The sequence below is a fragment of the Lolium perenne genome, chromosome 4 (assembly GCF_019359855.2).
Source record: "Lolium perenne isolate Kyuss_39 chromosome 4, Kyuss_2.0, whole genome shotgun sequence".
Lineage (NCBI taxonomy): Eukaryota > Viridiplantae > Streptophyta > Magnoliopsida > Poales > Poaceae > Lolium > Lolium perenne.
This window is the reverse complement of record NC_067247.2, coordinates 248,532,221-248,555,361: the sequence shown is the minus strand read 5'-3', so window position 1 is coordinate 248,555,361 and position 23,141 is coordinate 248,532,221. Positions and strand designations below refer to the sequence as shown.

The window sequence follows — 23,141 nt, the reverse complement described above, 5'->3', positions numbered from 1 at the left end:
TCGTTTTTCTTTTTGCAAACAAAAGCCAGCGCTGAGGGTACATTTTATTTAAAGCCGTAGTAGTACGATGGTTTGAGACGGCCTGGTCGCACCGATCGTCGCACACGACGGGCACAGGCAAGCCGCGTCCCATCTCCACAGGTCTTTCGGCTTCCTGTTTCACATAGTTCGGAATGAATCTGGTCATTATCTAGTGGTAAAGCACCGAGTTTGTTAGCACGTAACTGCATGTGGGTCTTTATGCATGCGTGATTTGAGCGGGAGGAGCAGCAGCTATTTGGGGACGCAGAGGGAAACCGAGCAGGCCCTTAATTAACCCATTCACGTGTAGTCAGCAAAGATTTTTCAAGAACTCCCAAGACGTCTGCAAATCTATATGTCTTTTTCTTTTTTGAGAATTGCAAATCTATATGTTAAGATAGACGAGAAGCAGGGCCGGGCCAACAAAATTTGGGGTCATGTGCGAAACTTTAAAATGGGCGCTATCTCATTAGAAAATATAATTAATAAAAAATTATAACATTTATATATTAAATTGAAGTTTAAATTGATAAACTACTCTCGACGCCCGTATATTTTAAATTCGCGATAAGATTATCTTAAAAATAGTTTAAGAAGGAAAAATATGGTTTAAAACCCATACCGGTCCGATGGTCTTAAAAAAGACCTAATGGAGCCCTATCAAATTTACCTTTTTCAAATGGTTTTGATGCATGTAAAGTTATCCCAACAAGTATACGTAATAAATAAGTCAATTATAAGAACTATCCCCACATGAGTAATACAATATTACAATATTAAATTTACCTCAGTCTCTATAAATTAAAATTGTAGTAATTATTTAGTAAAATGAGCAATCAAATATTTGTGTCATCGGCATCAATTCGAATAGTAAAAGCTAAAGAAAATAAGGCAACAAGAGCGCTGCCGGTGGGATTTCAATTCGAATAGAAAAAAGCCAAAGAAAATAGGACAACAAGAGTGACTGCCGCGGGATTTGAACTTGCAACCTCCAAGTCGAAAACCATCTGGGCTGGGCTTGCTAATTGATATGCTCTCTGTATCAGAACTAATAGTTACTAGTCCATTCGAAAGGCCCATTTCAAAGTTTTGGGCCCCCGAAAATTTGGGGCCCTGTGCGGCCGCATGGGCCGCACTTCCGTGGGCCCGGGGTGTTAGAGCATCTCTACCGACGCGTCCCAAATAGTCGCCGGGAGGGGTGCCGATGTTGATGTATGGGGGCACCGGCAGTGCATCCTCTATTTGGGGACGTTGTTCCCACACCGGCGCCTCCCATACGGCAGGCCCCAAACTTTTTTTACTTTTTATAATATTTTGAAACAACATATCAATCACATTTTATCCATACTATATTCAATTATTCATACAATCACACAAATAGTACTTAAATTATTCATACAATCAAACATATAGAAATTAAATTATTCTTACAATCAAACAAATGGAAATTAAATTATTCTTACAATCAAAAAATAGAAATTAAATCATGCATTATTGGCGGCTCCTTTCCTCGCCCAAAAAATGCGCTGCTAGATCCGCCTGAAGTTGAGCATGAACACCTGCATCTCTAATTTCATTATGCATGTGAAGAAAAGTGGCAAATTCTTGGGGTACATGCTCCACCTCAGCGAGAGGCCCTTGATAATTAAATGGTTGATCATCATGCACAAGTTCGTCGCGCTCGCTCTCAATGATCATGTTATGCATGATCACATAGGCGTTCATCACCTCCCAAATCTGATACTCCGACCAAGTGAGAGCTGGGTACCTGACAAGGACGAAACGTTGCTGAAGCACCCCAAAAGCACGCTCAACATCCTTGTGAGCTGCTTCCTGGCATGTTGCAAAATAAGCGTCCATCTCCGAAGCTAGAGACGGAATTGTCTTCACAAATGTAGCATACGTCGGGTAGATACCATCAGCTAGATATTACCCCTTGTTGTATGCGTGGTCGTTTACCTCAAAGTTCACGGCGGGAGCTTGTCCCTCACCTAGTCTGGAAAACACCGGAGAGCGCTGCAACACATTGATATCATTGTTTTTTTCCTGCCATGCCAAAAATGCATGCCAAATCCAGAGGTCGTGGTCTGCCACCGCCTCAAGAATGACACTGCACAGTATGCCCCTTGTAGATACCCTGCCAAGAAAAAGGACAATTCTTCCAGCCCCAATGCATGCAGTCAATGCTTTCAAGCATCTCAAGAAACCCTTTTGCTGCATTTTTTGCCAGGATCCGAGTTGTATCATCTTCCCTTGGTGCTCTCAAATAGTCTTTAGGAAACACCGCTATGACGGCTCGGCAAAACCTGTAGAGAGTCTGTGAACATATCGACTCCGCCATCCGTAGGTAGTCATTGGATGTATCTGGAGGAGCTCCATATGCAAGACAATGCATTGCAGGAGTGCACTTCTGAATTAAGGTGAAACCCCACAAACCTGTGCAATCTTCATGAACAGATCCTTGTTCATCCTAATCCGGCACCAAAATTTCTTCAGCGAATGAGTCGCGTCGTCGTTGAAGTAGTCAGCGTCAAGAAGCATTGCCCCGGCTTGACGATGTCGGTTGATGTTCCTCCTCTTGCATGGCTTTGAGCCGTCGCGCTGAGGCACGGCGAAGAAAGGCTGGCGAACGCGCAACATACTCGTCAGAATCAGTTGCTGCTGTTTTCGCTGGATAGCCTCAACGTTCTGCTCCTCCGTGAACAGTTGCATCATCATATCGTCATCACGGTCCATCGCGGCAATCCGACGAACACCTTGCGGATGGGGCGGTTGTGCCACGGTGGTGGCAAGCTCTGTTCCGAGCAAAACAGCGGCTGCCGGTCGAGGGGGCGGCGGCAGTGTCAATGGACGGCGGTTCCTAGACAGGCGGCGGTGTCTATTGCAAGCAGCGGGCGCGACGGCGACGGCGACGGTGGCGATCTAGAGGGGTGGGAGTCGTCTCGAGCGTGGGTAGGAGGTGAGAAAAGCGGTGCGGCTAGCTGCCAGGCGGAGCCCACGCTCGCTTTCTGAAGTGTCGCGAGGCGCTGACGCACCCGATCCGCGCCCTCTACGAAGGGGCCGGCACGGGGTTGCCGGCGATTCTATTGGGCTCGAAACTAGCCGGCGCCTTTTGGGGCGCACCGGTGCGAGCCCAAAATCAACGCCGGCCCCCAAAACGCTACATGGCGGCGCCGCCGCCGCGAGCATGGCCCATGCTCATGGCCAAGGAGACCTTCGTCGCTTGTTCGTCCTCCGCCGCCAATGCCGCCCTCTTCGCGTTAAGTTTCTTCTCCCTCTCCGCCCTGGCGCTTGTTTCGATCTAGCGCCAGAGCTCGTCCGCCGCCCACTGTGCGTTGGACACACCCGGCGGCCGCTCCTTCTTCGGCCGCGACTTCCTCGGCTTCGGCGGCATGGTGGTGGACGAGAAAGAGGAGGAGGAGAATGGAGATGGCTACACAAATTCGGCGGGAGAGAATGGGGATATGCAAGCAAATTGGAGGGAAATCGACAGGATTTGGCGGTCCAGTCGCCGACTACGAGGGTCCACACGATGTTTCGCGCCAAATTCTTTCGTCTGGAGTCCCCGAGTGCGCCTCGGGGGACCAGGGATGGCGTGGGCTCGCCGGATGGATGAAGGGCCAAATCCGGACGAAATCGAGGAACCGGGGGCGCGACTGGGCCGAATTACGCCGTCCGGATGGGAAAAACGTTGCTCGGGGGCCTCGTCGGGGAGACGAGTGGGGATGCTCTTATGGCTCAAGTGCCGGAGCGAAGAGTACAGCCCACTAAGGCAGCTTTTCCTCGTTGGCCACTCCTAATGCAGCCCAAAAGATGGGTATAATTTTTTCTTTTGAAAAAAATGTTTATATTAACTTGAAAATTGTTTAATCCTGACGTAATTTTTTTTGGAGAAGACAGCCACCGCCTGTGAAAAAAGTCTTAACCGCCTCCAGACCTCCACGTTAGCCTCCCCCATAGATCGGTTCCCCCTCCTCTGGCTGGCTTCGCCGGTGTCAGGAGGAGTGGGGAACCCAACCTATGCGTGAAGTATTTAATAAAAGTAGTATTTTTAGTAGTTTATGTTAGGTTTTGGTAGCCGTCTTCTTGTTGGTTTCTCCGTAATGGAGATGGTATTGTCTGCAATAAGTGATCTTCGGCCTTTCGTTCGACGACGAGATCTTCTTCCCACATCAATGCTTGTGTTGGAAGATTATAGTTTTCTAAATATGGGACTTTAGATCTTGCTTCGTCAAATCGATTTTGGGTCTTTTCTCATGTTTGCCGCGAGGAGGATTACCCTCGCAGTTTTTGTCCCGGTTGCTACGTCCTCAACAATGGTGATTCGTACTCCTAGCTCTCCAGCAACGTCTACAAGGCTGGTCGGTTGTTATTCACTGATATACCGGTGTTGGTACTCTTGCCGATGTTGATGGACTACTTTAATGGTTGCGCGCGTGCACGCAGCTTTAGCATTGCGGCTAAAATTAAAATTATGGGAGAACCTTCGCTGGTATTTACAGGTCTATGGGTTGTCATGTATCTTTGGTTGCCTTCAGAAAAGTACAAGATTGTGGCTTGGAAGAAGAAAGAGTTTCAAGATCTCAGACATTTGCTAGTATCTTTTAGTCCGCCGGAAACAGCTCGTGTATCTCTACCATGTACTATTTGTTACTATAAATATATGTGGTATCGATTGTTAAAAAAAAGTTGAAAATTGTTTAGATTTCAAAAATGTTCAAACTCGAAAGATATTCAAATTTAAATAACTATTAAGATAAAAAAAATTCAAACTCAAAAAATGTTCAAACAAAAAAAATTAAAATTGTTCAGATTGAAAGAATGCTCAAATTCGAAAAATGTCCAGATTAAAAAATGGTCAGATTAAAAATTCAAATTAAATAGTTTTCAAATTTAAAAAGTTCAAACATATAAATTGTTCAATTTCAAATAAGCTTATCAAAACAAGCTGGCCAAAACAGGAGAAAACCAAAAACAAATCAGAGGAGACCGATAACACAGACCAAACCAGAAAAAAACCAGCTGAAAAACCGAGAAAAAACCATAAAACTGTGCAGTACCTTGAGTAATGGACAAACGCCTAATGGGCTGGCTCACATACCACGCGCACGTCGGCAGAGCTTAATAGCACAGGCTAATCCGCTAATGGGCGTCAAATAGGATTTTCCCTCTCATAGGCCAATTGCTCCAGACCACAATACCACGTGCGCTTCGTGAAGCCAAGACGATTTACACAAAAATAATCTTTTGTTGTAACTATAGCCAGTGGCGGACGCAGGAAAGAATTGGAGGGGGGGGCACACCTCAATTTTTTTTTTTTTTTTGCGTCTCCCAGATTGTGAAAAACGTTTGCCAAATGAAATAATGAACAATATATAAGTCAAAATTTGTTGTTTGGCTTTAAGGGGAAGAAACCTAAAACGTTGTTTTTTACTAGAAGCGAGTGTGTGTACGACACCAAATTGCGAGTGCGGAGACTCGAACCTAGGCGGGCGAGGATGTATCAGCCCATCCCAGCCTCCGGGCTATGCACACTCTGCCAGAGACACCAAATTGTGTGTAAGACAAATTTTCAATCTCACTCTCGATATCGGGTTGGACCGGAGGTGCGGAATTAAGGTACGCCAACAAAAGCCTACCATCTTCGTTTTATTCATCATCTACGACCAACAGTGTTGAAGAAGATGCAATCTTCTTTGATTCTCATTTCACGAAAAGTAACGTAATTTAGCTATTCCTCTTCATTTCTACGCAATTAAAACATTCAAATATTTAAGTGACTTTGTTTCTACAACTACGAAACTACTAATTTTAACATTAGCATAGAGAATAGCTAAATAGCTGAGGCAATTTTATGTCTTAAATACTTAATAACAAAAAATGAAAATAGCAACAGAAAATAGCAGCAGTCAATGGTTAATGGCGAGAGACCGAGAATAGCTAAATAGCTAAATAGCAGCAGTCAATGAAAATAACAAATGAAAATAGCAACGATGTGGCCCAGGCCGTGTGGCGGCCGGCGGGAATAGGCAGAGACTGGCCGGGGAGAACGCCGGCCGGCAGGAAAAGCGGTGACCCAACGGGAGAGCGGCCGCATAGCCGCTGAAGGAGTCCGGGCAGCGCTGGGCGGACAGCGGCCGCCGGAGAGGCAGAGAGCGTCGAGGAGTTACCAGAGAGGGGCGAGCGGCGGCGGTGCCGGGGCGGCGGGGAATCACGGTCATGAATCGAAATCGATCTGGTTCCGTGGTTCGTGAGTTCGTGACCTCATCTCTCGCTTAGAACGAACTGAGATTGGGCTTGTTGGGCTTTTTTCCCAGGGGTACTAAACAAATTCAGAAATTCTGGGTGGGCCACGCCCCCCCCCCCCCCCCCCCGCTAGGTACGCTCACATCGGCACATACCTCACTGTGTGCCGCCCGTGTCTGCGGCGGCACTCTCCCAGCCGACGTGGCAACCTCGGCGCTGAGTTGTGCGCCAATCCGACGTGGCAAGATGTGTGGCGCCGGTCCCATCGGCGCCACACATGTACTTATAATTGCCCAAAACATACTGTAAGACAAATCGTCTGGGACTTAGCCGTTTTGGCGAGGCTGTTTGTGTGGCGCTGATGGCATCGGCATCACACTTCACAGTGTGATGCCGATGCCATCGGCGCCACACAAACAGGCTCGCCAAAAAGGCTAAGTCACAGGCGTCCGGAGCCCCTGGATGGTTTCGACATATAATCAACATATGTGGCGCCGATGCCATGGGCGCCACACGGTGCAATGTGGCGCCGGCGTGAGGAGCGCCACACGTTGACTTGTGCTAAAAACATGAAAATTCTTGCCTTATGTAAACAGTTTTCAACACAACAATAGCAATTTCATACACATAGAACATACACATAGCACACATCATAGCTCACATCGTAGCACATAGATTCAGACAACACGTAGCAATAGAGATATGGTTCGAAATGACATAGGGTTCACAACACGATACTTATGAAGATAGAGTTCACAACAACACGTAGCAAATCCTAGTATCGTCCTCGATGTCCCCTCCTCACGGGCTGCTTCCGGACGGCCATCCTTTTCGTCCGCTGTCGTGGCTCTTGTTGCTGTTGCTCCTCCTGCTCCTGCTGCTCCTCCTCATCTGAAGATAACGGCTCATCGTTCCTCATCCTCCTCAAAGATGATCTCCGCGGCGCCGCCTCATCCTCCTCAATCACAACCTTGTTTCCTCGGTTTGACATAATCATCCGGAGTGTATCGGTTTGGAGCCTTGCCCCTTGGCTTCAACTGGTAAGCTGACTGTGTGGCTTGCTTCTTGCCGCGAATAATGCTTTGACTCAGAATGGTGTCGTCGTCAGGAATCTTTACAAACATGAACATGTGAGATTAGAAAATTTGAAATTAGTAAGCACATGTTTGACAGCAACAAAATAGTCCATACCTCCGCCTCTTCAGAAGAGGATGTAGCAATTTCGCCGTCGCGGCAACCTAGCAAGTTGGCTAACCGCCGCATCTTTCGTGCAGTGTTCTGCATCATGGAAGTCATGGTTACAAAGCCACTCGAACATAATAGCTTACATTCAAAGTTGGTGATCGTACCTTAATGAAATGCCGCAACGGTCTGACAGGCTTTTCATCTCTCTGGCTCTGATCCCAAACAACCTCGCACTCCTCAGCTGTTTTTTGGATCTCGGACCGCTGTGACAAACATATTATACACAATTTATAAGAGCACATGCCAATGTAGATGATGTACTAGCTAATGAGAAAATACATTACCACGAAGTTCAGCTCGGAAGCAATAGAAGTCGATATCCCTTTGCGAGCATAGACGTCGTGCTGGCTTTGCGCAACCTCATCGAACTCAATGGGGTCGTCCAAGATGTCGTCATCATACGCGTGGTTCAATAACTCGATACGCGTGCTTTGATGAAACCATTGGAGATAGTTGTTGAAAGCGGCCAAATCGTGAGGCACAATCTCCACATGGCCAGCATTCCGTATCGCTTCCAAACAGTGTTGGAACGCTGTGACGTGGCCTCTATGATGGGCAGACCAATTTGTGATCTTCCTCTGCTGCTGCCTATCAAGCCTGCAAGAATCAAGAAGTTAGATTCTACCTCTTCAATCAACAAGCTTCCATCGCATGATTCAAGAAGTTTACCTATGGAGCGTGCGGTCTGTGTCTTGCCACTCAGGTGGGCACTCCTGATACAGCTCGAACTGTCTCATCACTCTGTGCGGCTGGTGGTATCCAACAAGCCACATGCATATGAATGGGCAGCGCATACGCCAGAACCGCGCCTCCTCAAGGCACTTGGGGTTGAGGTCAGGCATCCCCGCGCCAATATGGTAGTAGGTACCATATGGCTCCCAATCCACCTGCAGCATACAAATATTTCAGAATTTACAACATGCCAGTAGAATTTATGAACTTGGATTGCAAAGGAGTGATCGATTAAAATCGGTTACCTGCTCAGCGGTAAGAGTGTCCAACTCCTCAGTGTAGTGCGTGTACATGATCTTTGGATCGCTCGTCATCTCCGAGACATTGTCCCAAAGATATGCCCAAGTCGGCTCCCGATCAAGGTTGTTCCGGTGATGAGGCCATGGTCTCTCGTCGAGTATCTAGGTTTCAACAAATCTATAGTTCAAACACATGCATACATGAGGCTATGAATTTAACACATACACTACAATATAGAGTCCACCAAAAAAATCCATGTCTAGAGTTCATGTCCAAATCTAGCAAGATCTATGAAATTAGTGGATGAATGGAAAGGATTCGAAGGGGATTACCTTGAGGAATGGATGGGGAAGAGATTGGCCGGGCAGATCTGATGATTTGGTGGTGGATTTGGTGGGGAGAGGGGGGAGGAGGAGGAACCGCCGGCCGCCTTGCAGGTCTTGAAGAAACAGAGAGGAGATGTGAGGAAGGGTCGGGCTGGGGCGCGCGCGGCGCCACACATCGCCACACATAAGTGGATGTGTGGCGCCCTTCCGAGCGGCGCCACAGTTTCACCGTGTGGCGCCGATGGGAGCGGCGCCACACATCCTGCCACGTCGGATCGGCGCACAGCTCAGCGCCGAGGTTGCCACGTCGGCTGGGAGAGTGGCGCCACACAGTGAGGTGTGGCGCCGATGTGAGGGGCGCCACACAAAAGGGTTAGATGGGTGAAATAGTTTGGCCGGAGGGTCAGTCTGTGCTATAGTTTCAAAAATGGATTATTTTTGTGTAAATCGCCGAAGCCAAGTCCAGACGTCGCCAAGACGAGGGAGAACATGTCAGAGGCCCATCAAGTAACGTAATCCGAGTGAAAACTGCTCATGGCCCGGAACACAAGAACAAAATTTGGCCTGCATTAGACAAGCAAGTTGCCTCAGTTGAGCATACAGAAAATTCTCAACAACAAAAAAAAGTTGAGCTGAAAGAATAGGTTAAGCTGTCTAGGATAAATCCAGTTTCTTCTAAATTTATTTCAATAAATCCAGATTACAACATGGGGCATCTTCATTCTTCCATCCTTATTCTGCACTTGACTGAAGATATATTCTGCATATCTGTGGATCCAGGACGGCCTCCAGAAAAGGAGAAGAGAACAAGATACCTGATGCAAGGGAAAGGGTGTCCGATTGATTTGCTCTTTAACAAACCAGATTCCAAGTCAATTCTCGTGTGACTCAGTTCAGCATTTTAAAGCTCGACGTCACCGTCGCGAACCAGTCATGGTCTTTCAACAACAACGGCAAATGCACCAAATTTCAGATTGCCCTGGCACATCGTTGCAAGAGACAAGCTTCTGAGAAGCTAAGTAGTACTATAGGAAATAAGAGAGATGATCACCGTGATTCAGAGCACGGTTTGCGTGCAACTCTGCCCGTGCAGAAGCTCTTTTAGCGTGCAGGTTGAAATGGAATGGATGCCATCCCGTTCACGGTTCTTGCAACTCCAGAATTCCTGGTTTTAGGATAAACGACTATTCCACGTTTTTTTTTTTTGATTAAAAACCACTTCATTATAAAAGCAAGCAAGCCGCCTCATTAAAAACCTTCAGTCCCCTTCGGTGCCCTGGTAAGGAAAAGACTATTCCACGGTTTTCTATAAACGAGTTTCCACAATACTAGAATCTCAGAATTTTTTAGCCTAGATCTCAACCCTCTACAAACCCGTTTCCTAAATACCTACAAATCCAAACAACCAAGGAATTTTACGAAAACGAGTTTTAGTTTGTCTTTCTGTTATTTTGTCATTCTTTTTCTATCAATACATCGACGCAAGGCTTTTAGATATACTACTCGGTATATCCAAACAATAAGTAGTACTCCTTAATTAATTTTTTTTTGGAAGGCCTTGGCTCTCGAAAACATTAATTGTATTGAGCAGGAAAAACGCATGCAGTCAACCTAAAAGTTATTACGTACTAAATACTCACCGAGCCAACCTAAGTAATTATTAGGTACAACTGAATGAATTTTTGACACGCCATGCTCCTCTGGCATGGATTTTATTGTTTTAAAAATCCTATAAGACAAGAGGATTGCTAGGATTTAGTTCAAACCAGAAATGAGCTCCCACCAAATCATGAACTAAATCCCAACTAAAACTTCTCATCCAAACGAACGCCCTTCCTTATATAAGATCCTTTCGACCTTCCCAGAAACAATTTTCTACGGCCAAAAGCTGGCTCGTAGCAATCGCATAGTCCTAGAACATTTACCAAGATGATTTCTTATCATAGCAAGCCATCCTCTCTAGCATCCAGGATGAGAAGAGCAGCGTTCGCCCTCCAGTTGTTCTGCTTCCTGTTCACGCACGGGGCAATCGTAGATCAGGCTGCTCGGCTGCGGCAATTCTCCTCGTCAAGGTTGGAGATACAGTGCCACCACAAGGACAACAAGGTGCACGGCAGATCGCACGTCGACCGTGCGACGACGAACATAAGTCCTCAGCCTCAGGATGGACTCAAGGAGGCGGACAAGGTCAGTGAACTCCCTGGGCAGCCAGGGCCTGCTGTGTTTGATCAGTATGCAGGCTATGTCACGGTCAATTCCACAGCAGGGAAAGCCCTCTTTTATTACTTTGTGGAGGCTGCTCAAGATCCTTCCACTAAGCCCTTGGTCTTGTGGCTCAATGGAGGTACCATGCTTATCACTGATATGATATGATGCTCAAATACCATGTTTACACAATCCAGATGGATGCTTTTCTATACTCTAGTTGTCTATTGCTTTATGATCATTGCATTATATTTTGTGTAGCATCCCCCAAAAAGGCATGCATAGCTGTCCTCGCCATCCATGTTTTTCTTTCATTATTTTTTTTACCACTGCCATCCTATCATGGTGCAAATCTTCAAGATTTGGATTACAGTTGTGGAGGCCAGTGCACACGTGTTGTCATAGTGCAAATTCTTTTATACCACTATAATTCACAAGTTTGTGTGAATTATTTCTTCTCCTAATAGTTCGCGTTTCTTTGCAAATAGTTTCGTTCCTATAAATTTATGATTCCATCATCATTACAATAAAAGGGAATGATATATTCTTTAAAGTTAGACAAAGTGTCTCTTTGATATTTCAGGGCCTGGATGTTCTTCTCTGGGTGGTGGGGCTATGCTTGAACTTGGACCTTTCTTCGTTAATAGCGATAACAAGACACTGTCTGCAAACAAGTATGCATGGAACAACGGTAAGCAAACTTACACAAGGCACCAAAACACCATTCTTACCTTTGCTTGCACAATTACAATAACTGGTCCCTTTTACGGATGATGGCAGTGGCGAACATGCTCTTCCTTGAGAGCCCTGCTGGCGTAGGCTTCTCATACTCAAACACGACTTCAGATTATAACAACACAGGTGACAGCAGTACCGCGGCAGATGCATACACCTTCCTCATCAATTGGCTTGAGAGGTTCCCAGAGTACAAAAGCCGTGACTTCTTCATAACCGGTGAAAGTTACGGTGGACACTACATACCACAGCTCGCCAACACCATACTGTCGAACAACAAAATGGCCAATGCCCGCGTCATCAATCTCAAAGGAATTGCTGTAAGTTTCGGACAATAAAAATTAGCAAAGTTCTGGTATTATATCAATGTACATATATACTGAATTATAGCATTTCTTGGTGGTACCAGATTGGGAATGCATACTTGGATGATAATACAAACACAAGAGCATCCATGGATTACTACTGGACACATGCTATGATCTCAAGAGAAACTCACCAGGCAGTTCAGCAACACTGCGGCTTCAACGGAACATACACAGGAGACTGCCGAACCGCAATATCAGCAGCTAACAACGAGCTAGGCGTCATTGATCCATACAACATATACGCATCTGTCTGCTATAATGCTTCCGATCCCCAAAATCTGCATGGATCGGTAAAAACCTTCTCACAAAGTTAATTAAGTTGCTTTTCCCCCCAGCTCATAACATGGTTTTCCAGGCAGCCAACACCGACCCCTGTGCCCCGTACTATATCCAATCATACCTGAACCGCCCTGAGGTACAGAAAGCGCTACATGCTAACACCACTGGACTGAAGCAGCCATGGTCCGATTGCAGGTGGAAAAAAAAATATCCACAAAGTGTTATTTCCAGTATTTATTACTCCAGCAGGTGTATTAACAAAGTACTGTATATTTTGTGAGGACCAGTGGTATTATTACTCCTGAGAATTGGAAAGATGCACCAGTCTCTATGCTACCATCCATCCAACAACTCATTTCAAGTGAACTAAGCACTTGGCTATACAGGTGGGCCCACAAGTTATACTAGAAAGTTTTCTAAATCCTGTATATTTTGCCCACAAGTTATATTAGATGAACCTAATAAGAAAATATTCCTTTTACCTTTCAGTGGTGATACTGACTCGGTTTGCCCAGTAACCTCAACACTATACTCTCTAGACATTCTCAGGCTACCGACAAACTCATCTTGGCGGGCATGGTACTCCGATGATGATCAGGTATGAAGAATGAACTAGACACAGAAGCATAAAAAAGATAGTCAAAATATTTGTTTACATGTAGGATTCTGAAACTGGTTTTGTTATGCTGCGACTTTTCAGGTTGGTGGTTACGTTGTCGGGTACAAGGGTCTGGTATTTGCAACAGTCAGAGGATCTGGACATATGGTTCCTACATACCAACCTCGAAGAGCACTCACCTTGTTCTCCTCATTCCTGCAAGGAAGGCTGCCCCCTGAATGACAGGAACATTGCAAGCTTATAATTCTTTGTTTTTTAGAGTCAAATAGAGAATGGTGTCCATCAGAAATACAGTTGTCATTTTTTTCATTAGTTAAGGAGAAGAGTTTTGACAAGAAAATAGACAAGGCATACAAAAGGGACTACTCTCCTGGTATTACATAACTCAAAAACTTTGCACCCACGGTGACCCAAAGCTTTGCCTTGGCTTTAATGATGTTTAGAAGAATCATCGTGGGAGCGGATTTATTGCAGAGGACTCTTGCATTTCGTTCGTTCGAAACCGTCCAACACGCGAGCATAGTGAGGGTCGCCATTGCCTTTCTTTTAATGTTAACAGGAGAGTAGTTGACATGCAGTAACCAATTGATATCACAGTTAAGTTGCTTTCATCAAATGTAAGTACAGGAAGTCGTGCAACAGGAAATTCATATTTGAATCCTGCCAATAGTTCAAACGTAAAAGCATGGAAATCTGATGAACGAGACGACACTAAGTCAAAATTTTGTTATTCTTGTACAAAATGTGCATCTGATAGGATGCTTAGATTTTTGTGAGTTTCAAATTAATGCAAAAGACTATAAATTTGGAAATTGAGGAATAACGTTTCTTGTATAAAAACAAAGTTAAAATTAAACTCTGCTTACAGTTAGCTCCCTGACCACCATGGTGGGCATGAGATGACTGCTTTGACGAGGAAGATAAAGAGTTGACTAGATTTGCACACTTTGTAGTTTTTGTACTTTTCAATTGACCACAATACAACTATCAAAGCATCTCTACATATTATCCTAATTATTCGCCCAAGCCATCCAACACTAGAACAGGCCTTCTTTTGCGCAAACAAAACGTGGAAGGTTCCAGCCCAATTCGCATACTACAGAAGTCAAACACATACATGGATTTCTGAAATACCCCACTCATAATTGGATAATCATTTTTGCATGACCACCAGTCATGATTTTGATAGCTTTGTAAAACTTGACTTGAGCAGAAGAGTTGTTTTTTATTCAAAATGCTAAAAGAATGATTATGTAAGGAATCAGAGTACCCGCAGAAAGAAATATTCCTTGCTGCCTTTGTAATCCTTGTCGTATGCACATCTTGCCCTCACTAAGTTCTTTGCCAGTATGAGTTGTATTGGGGGGAATTCTGCGTATGTACTCTAGCAAAAAGGTGAGATTCCCTTCCAAAGTTTATGCTTCCTGTCCCATGAACTCAACTTTCAACTCTAACCCCAAAGTGACATCCATTGAGTCATAACCACCGACTGAAAAAACAAAAACAAGGAAAAAAGAGATGAAGAAATTGGTATCATGATATATTCAAAGAGAGCAATTGGGCAAAACTGAAAGAACAACTGAAAATAAAAGGTAAACATGACCCAGCAGGCTTTTTCTATTGACCTATAAGAGTGTATTTTCCAAGTTTTTCCAGACCTAGGGCCTGTTGTCAACAGTCAATAGCGGGGTAACCATTGGTGAAATTATTGTTCCTTGCTCACTGCTTAAGTTTGGCATATACTTTTCCACAGAAAAGTTCCAGACTGAAAGGGCAGCTTGCTTGAAAGTCACACCTCAAGAACAAAATGGAAATATGCTCACATAGTTCCATGGTGGCTAAGTAAGTCATATCAAACTACGAACACTGCTCTAAGCAGTAGTTCTTGTGAAAGATGCATTAGAAGATATCAACATAATAATTCATTGTAACATAATTCATAAGATGCCAATCCATCTGTACAGCGGTCAAATCACTCTAAGTCCCCAGATTCTGTCAATAAATCACCTCTTTGAGTAGTGATTTTTGAGTTCAACTGAGTTTCTTGACTTAAGTGAAAATTCAATGCTTAAAATGCAGTAATATCATGCATCGTTGCTGTGATTCGGGCATATATATATCCTTCAATCCATAAGTAAAAGACAAGGATAAATTTATTGCCTTTTCAGATCAGCAAAAGTTTTTTTAAAAACCTGAGTCCAAAGGGCTCAATCTATCAATTAAATAGGACAAAGTTGCCCAGTTAAGTACACAAAAAAGGGGTAAAAACGAGATTACAACCGTCTACCCAGGGCACCACCGACCAACATGGCCACATTAACACAAGCTCAACACACACTGCTCGAAAACACATGTCACACGGTGATCCGGCAACTCCCACAGACAATCACAAAATAATTGTTCACCACAACGGCTGCATCAAACCCGCACAAAAAAAACACGACAGACGGCCAACACAGCAGCGAGAAGAAGACTTTGGTTTTGACAGCAAGCCTGGCAGGAGAAATATGCAAGGCCTGCACTGACCAGGTCCACCACAACTGGACCACCCTTCATGTGTTCATCACCTGTTGGTTGACCTCATGACATGCAGCTCCGACTTCCAACGCGACGAAACAGAAAACAGAGAACCCCACAACCGCAAGTGAAGAAAAATTACCAGCAAAGCCTTACCACAGGTAAATACGATACAGTTCAATATACCTATGATTATGGCCAGTTGTAATAAGCCAGAATTGGATGGACACAAGAGTTATGCACTTCATCAATGAAACAGATTATATTTAAACATGATTTTAGTTCACATACAGCACCCACATTGAAAGATAATCAGAACAAGGAAAAGATGCAGTTCAAATATGCAATCCCTTGGGTCAGAGTACATAATGTATCCGAAAAGCAAATTAAAGGTAAAGGTTTATGGGACTCTTGGCAGTATACAGTTGAGTGTATAAGAAGCTTATGAAGGTGCATGGTAGTAAAGCTGCCTTCAATGAAAGGTAGATGTACTCTTTTTATTGGTATAAAATAAAATAGATAAAGAAAATGAGAAGGTCAAATGCCACCATGATGTGGACAATGCACTTCACAAATATTCTGATAGATGAAACACCCCCAATCTGGCATGCGCAGGAGATAGGTTCTGTAGGAATCATGCTGATTTTGTTATATCACAGTCCACGAAAAGGAACTAACAGTTTAATTGAACAAGAACACCATTGACAAATGACAACACAAACATAGATGCCATGAGAAAGATAGAATATAAAGAGCCTTTTAGGGCCAACTTGGAGGAAATAAGTCAAAGAATCAAAACCATATTATGGTTTCCCTGGAGGACTCGCAGTCTCCCACAACTGTGCTGCAAACAGAATGTCCCCCTATAAATAATGATTGGCCAATGGCAACATAGCACAGGACCCAAGCACACATGCACACGCATCCTATCAAGATGAAAAGAGGCCTACTAGTACTTTGGTCCTTGTTCTGCCTCTGGGTGGCAAACACTGCTACTGGCAGCAAGCCCAAACACCCTGTTGAGTTTGATCGATTGATATATGTTCCACAAAAACAGCATGCATCTGTGAACAGCAGCACTGCTAGTTCATCAGTGCATGGTGGCTCACAAGATTATCTGCGGGAGAAGGATAAGATCAGAGAAATGCCAGGTCAGAAAGAAGAAGCAGAATTCGACCAATATGCAGGATATGTCACGGTTGATGCAAATGCTGGAAGGGCTTTGTTCTACTATTTTGTTGAGTCTCCTCACGATCCTTCGAAGAAACCACTAGTCCTATGGCTAAATGGAGGTACGTTATATGTGTTTCTGTTATCCATATACTTGCTGTACAGTTTACTACATGAAAACCAATAACAAATTATGTGAGTTGGATTAGCAACAATACAGATATGCCTTTGAAATTTAATATGCACACCACAAATGTTAGTCAGGCTGAATGATGTTCCAATTTTCTTTGAGAAGTGTTGCTAATGAGATTCGCAGGCCCTGGTTGTTCATCCTTTGGAGCTGGAGCCATGCTAGAACTTGGACCCTTCTCTGTCCATAGTGACAACAAGACACTGTACAAGAAAATCCATGCATGGAACACAGGTAATTCACTACGCCCCTGCTCCTAATTAATATTAAACGAAGTAGTTGCACTGATACAAGATGAACTTATCATTTTCCGTCCACAAACGCAGTGGCAAATATGCTGTTTGTTGATATCCCAGCAGGTGTTGGGTACTCATACTCCAACACAACATCAGACTATCACAACACTGGTGACAAAAAAACCACAGATGATGCATACATATTCCTTGTCAATTGGCTAGAGAGATTTGTTGAGTACAGGGATCGTGATTTCTTCATAACTGGCGAGAGCTACGCTGGCCACTATGTACCAGAGCTAGCTAATTTGATTATTTCTAACAACCGAGCCAGCAACACGACTAATGTCAAGCTTAAAGGTGTTGCCGTAAGTGTTCAACATTCCACAATAACTGTTTTGAAGCTTCTAATATCAGTAAGATTCTAAGCAATGATACCACTCTCAAATTTGAACAGATTGGCAATGCAGACTTGCAGTACAATTTGACTCTAAGAGCAACATTTGATTACTTCTGGATGCATGCTATGATTTCTGGAAAAACCTACAGAACTATCCAGGCCAGTTGTAGCTTCAACGACACCTATACTAACGATTGCGATAATGCCATGAACTTAGCTCTGAAGGAAAAAGGTAATGTCGATGACTATAGCATCTACACACCAATATGTCAGGATGCCTCCAGTCCTGCCAGATCAAGCGACTCGGTACACACACCTAAACACATTAATCGACATACGCTGTCAATTCTCTTGCTATAAATATATGCTTCTTGGGGTACTGAGTTTGTGGCTGACCAATGTAAGGTGGTGTTCGGTGATCCTTGCACAAGTCACTATGTCTCCTCTTACCTAAATCGTCCTGAGGTCCAAAGAGCCTTACATGCAAACACGACAGGGCTGAGCTACCCATGGATGGATTGCAGGTATATGAATAGGAATACCAAAAAAGGCTTCTTACATTTGTCACCAATATTAGGCACAATAATTTTCCAAGAATAATCCCTACTAGTGTCCCATTCTTTTGCTCGCAATCTAGAAAGGTAATCTATACTTTAAGTACAAAACATAAATTATTTAGATGAGTGATCGTAAGGACTTCCTCACCAGCAAAAGTACTAGTATTCCTCATCACTCACTTATGATTTGCTTTTATGCCAAAAAGATACCAACAATCTATAAGAGACAGCCATCAAAGGTTAAGGATGTGTGAACCACATACCACAATGGGTATTAGTAAGTAAGCATTAAAGCAGGCATAATGGCATATGATTCTGCAGCATATGTATAGACTATACCTCTGCTTGTCCAGTGGCCACCAATCTTTAGAGATTTTAAACCATTTATACATAAACCTTTTTTTACTGCTGGGAACTTGCTCAGTTGGATGTTGTAAGCTGTTTCAGCATTCTTGTATCTTCTTGCCATTTGGGCTTTATTAATTTAAAGCTGGGCACTTTGTGCCTCCTGTTAAAAAAAAAAAATATATATATATATATAGGTAAATTAACTGGTGCTCCATGGTGCCCGGGCACCATACGTAGATACGCATATTTTTGCTTTGTATATATATTGCTCAGTCTTACGTTCCAAGCCACTAAAACAAATATCAAGGAAAATTCAACATTAGACTCAGAGTATGTTTCTAACTGAATTCAAATTTCAATGTCTCACTCAAGCAGTCCAGTTGTGTTCGATAACTGGAAAGATTCTCCGGAGACCATGCTGCCATCAATCAAGAAACTCATTTCAAGTGGCACAAGGGTATGGTTGTACAGGTATATACATATCCCGTGGATTATGTTTCTTAAGTGCTGAAGCAATCAGTTGTTAATGAATTAATCCCTAACTCCAACTCTACCATTGTGCACCAGCGGTGATATGGATGCAGTATGTTCTGTCACCTCGACCCAATATGCGCTAGACATTCTTGACCTGCCCACAGAAACATCTTGGCGCCCATGGCGCATCGACGAGGAGGTAAAGAATCCGCCGCTGATCATGTGACTAACACTGAACATCAGAATACACATTAAAACTTTGTAATGCATAAGTATTTCCTAATTCCTATAGCTACATGGCTACACCTGTGAATCTAAAATAGTCCCTTCATGAAATGGCAGGTTGCCGGCTATGTGGTTGGGTACAAGGGCCTGGTGTTCGCGACAGTCAAAGGAGCAGGGCACATGGTTCCTTACTATCAGCCCCGCAGGGCGCTAGCGCTATTTTCATCCTTCCTTGAAGGAAAGCTTCCTCCACAATGATCTAATAAGCTACAAGGATTTGGAGGTGCCATCGGGTAGCTTCCACAATCCTACCAGACCACCGGCAATCGATAAGGCCCTATAATATATACACTGTAGGCAGCTTGGCTTCAGTTTAAATTCCGGCGAAAGGGAAGGAAATTATGTAATCTCGAGAGTCAATTTATAGCTCTCCTATGTAATGTAGCTAACATAAATTCAGGTGGCAGTACTAAATCCTGGAAAACAAATGCATAATCCTTGTCCATCTCTTGAAAATTGCTGACCGTACTCGGTGTACCAAATAATTAACAATCCATCAAGTAATTCGCGTGCGCCTGGGCTTGGAATTAATGTAATCAAGGCCTCAAGGGGCGCCTCTCATTGATCTGCTTGGTCAGCCAGCACATCATGGCCAAACTCACTAAAATCGAACAGACGCTGCGTCTGTCTAATTATCAACAAACTACGCAAAAGGAGATCAGAGTTCGCTCACATGCGCATCACTTCGTGAACGAAAAAAGAAACAGCTCAACATGGAGCAGTAAAATGGGGAAGAGAATCGGATAGAGGCCATACGGCGTGAGCTGGCAAGGCTTGCGGTGGAGAGAGGTGGCCAGGTGGGTTTGGAGGGGGAGAGGGGCGAACCTCGGAGAAGGGGCGAACCTCGGAGAAGGGGCGAGGGGTTCGTTCTCTCCTGAAATGCCGCCGTCGCCCGAAAATGCGATGGCACTTATGAATTGGGGCGCAAGTGAAATCAGAGCCGTTCACATGCATATGGATGCTCATCTGTGGGGTCCGCCAGCTTATCCACTCATTGCAAAAGATTCTCTTCTTGAAATACACTACTAATTCTAAAATGAGTATAACTTCCACATAATAACCGTAAATGAGATTTTGTTTGCATATTTGACTTCCTCCCGACGAACTCTTCAAAATGAGTCTAATATTTAATTTTTAAAAATTGATTTCGTGAACTATATCTATAAAGTCCTCTATTGTTTGCGCATGTAGTCCATATGCCATGTTCATTAGTCCTACAAAAAGTACAGCTGGATTTATAAAGTCCTTGTCAATTTTTCATATGGTACATGTAGTAATGTCAAAAGTACTGTTGATTTTACACACATGACAGCTGTAGATTCCTTTTTCACGTGGGGTCATGCTGGACCGAATCTCGAGGAACACAACTATAAACAACGGCTGTGATATTAACTGCGCCCCATTTTATAAGCACAATCTGCGGGGTCGGCCGTCGCCGCACAAAATTTGCGTCGAGTGGTACGGTTTGCTTGGGGCGGCCGTTGTGCCCTGGTTTCGCCAATTCGAGCGACCGTACCAGATGCTCCCTTTTTTTTTAGAGAAACTAGGACACTTGCCCGTGCGTTGCTATGGGTTTTTTGTCATTAAATAATTTTTTTGTCCCATGTAGAATTTCACTACAATTTTTTTTTACGGGTTGAATAGTTCTTCAATAATTGAATCCCATACCACATGAATTTTTCAAAGGCAAATGAGAAGTTACGCTCCGAAAGATGCTCGAGAGGGGCACATACCGCAAACAGAGCTTGGCTCTGGTGGTTAGGTCCCTTGTGGTGGAACCAGCCCACCCAGGTTCAAGTCCTAGAATTGGTATGGGTGTTTACATTTACCTAGACTTATTCTAGGATTTAATCGGCTCTATGCTTTCAGTGGTAGGACGTGCCCGTCAACAGCGAGGCGCCAGTGGTAACTTCGTCAACCTCAAAATATGTCGGCTTAATCCCTCGGAGGTGCTCATAGGGTAGGGTGTGCCCACCCTGAATTTTTAGAAAAATGTTTTATATTTAGTCATTTGAGAAAACATTTATCACATATGAGCAATAAAAAATAGAAATTAGAGATGTGTGCTCACCCTGGGTATTTTTGTGCGTCTGCAAAGGTTTGTAATAAGTTAAGATGGATTAAGTACGTCATATCTTTGCATTCCTTTCTAGTTTTGTGTACCAGTTGAATGGAAAAAAAATGTACTCTCTAGCTTAAAATACTTGCATATTCAGATAAAATGTAGGCTAAATATCTATTATAAAAAATATACAAATATAGCCGAGATAGTTTTTTAATTTGTGCCTCAGGCAACTGAACAAATCATCAAATACCTCCTATGCTGCTATGCATTGTCGAATGCCAAGGAAAAGGTCATCTAAAATTAGAAAACGCCTAGGATAAAAATGAGGTTGCATCTCCATCTCCTATTTTCTTGTCCTACCACCGACCTTGCCGTTTGAGGAAAATAGAAACTGGGCATCGACGCATAGTGCCGCAACCTGCTGCTTCTCTTTCCTATAAGCTGTTTTCCCCATCTGAGAAGGCATTGGAGCAGAATACCAACTTCCTGATTATGTCATGGGAGCTCGCACTGCCGCGCGCAGCATCTCCACAGGTTGCCGATGGCTTTCCCTCTTTTCACTTTTCCAGCCGACGCCATCGCATAAGCAGAGCACGGCCGGACGGGCCGCTCGCGGTCTTTACAGACCAACTTTAACACATCAATCAATTAAGTCGATCCTTCGCACAACAAGCAGGCGTGGCCCAAATCAAGCATCTGAGAGTACTTCGAGAGCCACTCCCGCTCCAGGCCATCACCTCCTTTTCCAGAGCTGGTTGTTGTGGGTCCCTAAACTGAAAGCAGGGATGGCCGGATGGGGATTCATCATCCCCGTGGGAGGGGGGGGGGGGGGGGGGGGTCGAGGGGTTGGAGCTCGGGGGGTTTGGGGCTGCTTCCGTCCAGTTCCATCGGCTAGAGGAGGAGCTCGCTGGTGGCTGGAGATCGAGGGCGAGGGGTGGCGGCCGGATGCGGGTGGTGGCCAGAGAAGATTTAGGGACTATCTAATCATCATCTAGATGATTTCGCAATTCGGCATAAGTCAGATTTTCCCCTTTCAATAGTATTCATTTACTAATTCAATCCCCCGCTTCAATTCTCATTCCAGGACGTTTTAAAAGTTAAACTGTTCATTCCCTTCAGTCCGGTTTTTTCTTGGCTTTCCCTCAGTCGCCATTAACACTGGGTACCGATAATTTGAGCTGGCCTTTTCGCGCACATGGACTGAAAATAGGTTGTTATTGTTACATTAGTCCTTTTTCAGCCTTATATGTGAACAGAAAACTAGGCTTTCTATTTCTTGCATGTTCTATCCTTCTCGAAACAGGTTTTCGCCCTACTTTATAAATAAAGCAACCACACCATGCAAGAGTTGAAATAAAGAGAAATGTTGGGGCAACAACATAAACATGCCCAACTGAAAAGAAAGATACAAAGGAAGCTAATGGTAGATCGACTAAACGATGACAGTCCGCAATTGTCGACGCCCTCCGAAGTTGTCCCACCACGCTACAAGCACCACAAATCACGAAGTACCAAGGCAGCACCTTCAAGAAGGGATGCGACGTCAACACGACGCTGCTGCCCGGACCATCGAACTGGACCTAGGGTTTCCCCCGGCACTCGGGGTTAGGTGGTACATGGGGTCCACGATGTCCTCCAAGAAGGAATGGCGACACCCGCAGGCGCCGCCGCATCGGTGTCGGACGAGCCGGCAAGGATTTCTCCCGAACCTCACTACCACCAACCCCGGAGATTCGTGGCCTAGGAGCCCTACGAGGTCCATACGCAAAGGCGGTAAGGTACGCCAGCCGCTGGATGCAGGACAAGACAGACGCAGAACGGCCCGCAGAGCTCGGGCCCAACAAGGCCCGTAAAGCAATGGCCAGTTCTAGGCCCGCCTGGCCCGG

The 23,141-nt window shown here is 44.5% G+C and overlaps 2 protein-coding genes and 1 long non-coding RNA gene across 4 annotated transcripts; 2 read left to right on the top strand and 1 right to left on the bottom strand.

Moving 5' to 3' along the window:
- The first annotated feature begins 10,591 nt into the window (after positions 1–10,591).
- LOC127332332 (serine carboxypeptidase 1) lies at positions 10,592–13,238 on the top strand. Its single transcript, XM_051358600.2, has 8 exons — positions 10,592–11,154; positions 11,599–11,706; positions 11,796–12,070; positions 12,160–12,408; positions 12,474–12,592; positions 12,685–12,783; positions 12,887–12,995; positions 13,098–13,238. The coding sequence occupies exons 1-8, from the start codon at positions 10,740–10,742 to the stop codon at positions 13,236–13,238; spliced, it is 1,515 nt and encodes a 504-aa protein (XP_051214560.1). The 5' UTR covers positions 10,592–10,739.
- On the bottom strand, positions 11,717–20,083 carry LOC139830626 (uncharacterized). The gene is made up of 3 exons (XR_011743487.1): positions 20,034–20,083; positions 12,250–14,505; positions 11,717–12,068 (listed from the first exon to the last, which is right to left on the bottom strand). It is a non-coding gene; the product is annotated as an uncharacterized lncRNA (long non-coding RNA).
- On the top strand, positions 16,404–19,618 carry LOC127332333 (serine carboxypeptidase 1). 2 transcript variants are annotated; one of them, XM_051358601.2, is made up of 8 exons: positions 16,404–16,825; positions 17,020–17,127; positions 17,220–17,494; positions 17,584–17,832; positions 17,932–18,050; positions 18,804–18,902; positions 18,999–19,104; positions 19,248–19,618. In XM_051358601.2, exons 1-8 carry the CDS (start codon positions 16,447–16,449, stop codon positions 19,386–19,388), a joined length of 1,476 nt encoding a protein of 491 aa, XP_051214561.1. In that variant the 5' UTR covers positions 16,404–16,446; the 3' UTR covers positions 19,389–19,618. The 2 variants fall into 2 exon arrangements, with proteins under 2 accessions (XP_051214561.1, XP_051214562.1); XM_051358602.2 differs by having other exon boundaries at positions 16,406–16,825; positions 18,807–18,902.
- Positions 20,084–23,141: the final 3,058 nt, after the last annotated feature.

Bases quoted from the DNA above. Each gene is read 5' to 3' on its own strand.
- LOC127332332 (XM_051358600.2), top strand. From the start codon at position 10,740: ATGATTTCTTATCATAGCAAGCCATCCTCTCTAGCATCCAGGATGAGA. The intron at 12,784-12,886 runs GTGGGCCCACAA...TTTACCTTTCAG, and splicing joins CTAAGCACTTGGCTATACAG to TGGTGATACTGACTCGGTTT. The intron at 12,996-13,097 runs GTATGAAGAATG...GCGACTTTTCAG, and splicing joins GGTACTCCGATGATGATCAG to GTTGGTGGTTACGTTGTCGG.
- LOC127332333 (XM_051358601.2), top strand. From the start codon at position 16,447: ATGCACACGCATCCTATCAAGATGAAAAGAGGCCTACTAGTACTTTGG. The intron at 16,826-17,019 runs GTACGTTATATG...TGAGATTCGCAG, and splicing joins AGTCCTATGGCTAAATGGAG to GCCCTGGTTGTTCATCCTTT. The intron at 18,051-18,803 runs GTATATGAATAG...GTCTCACTCAAG, and splicing joins TACCCATGGATGGATTGCAG to CAGTCCAGTTGTGTTCGATA.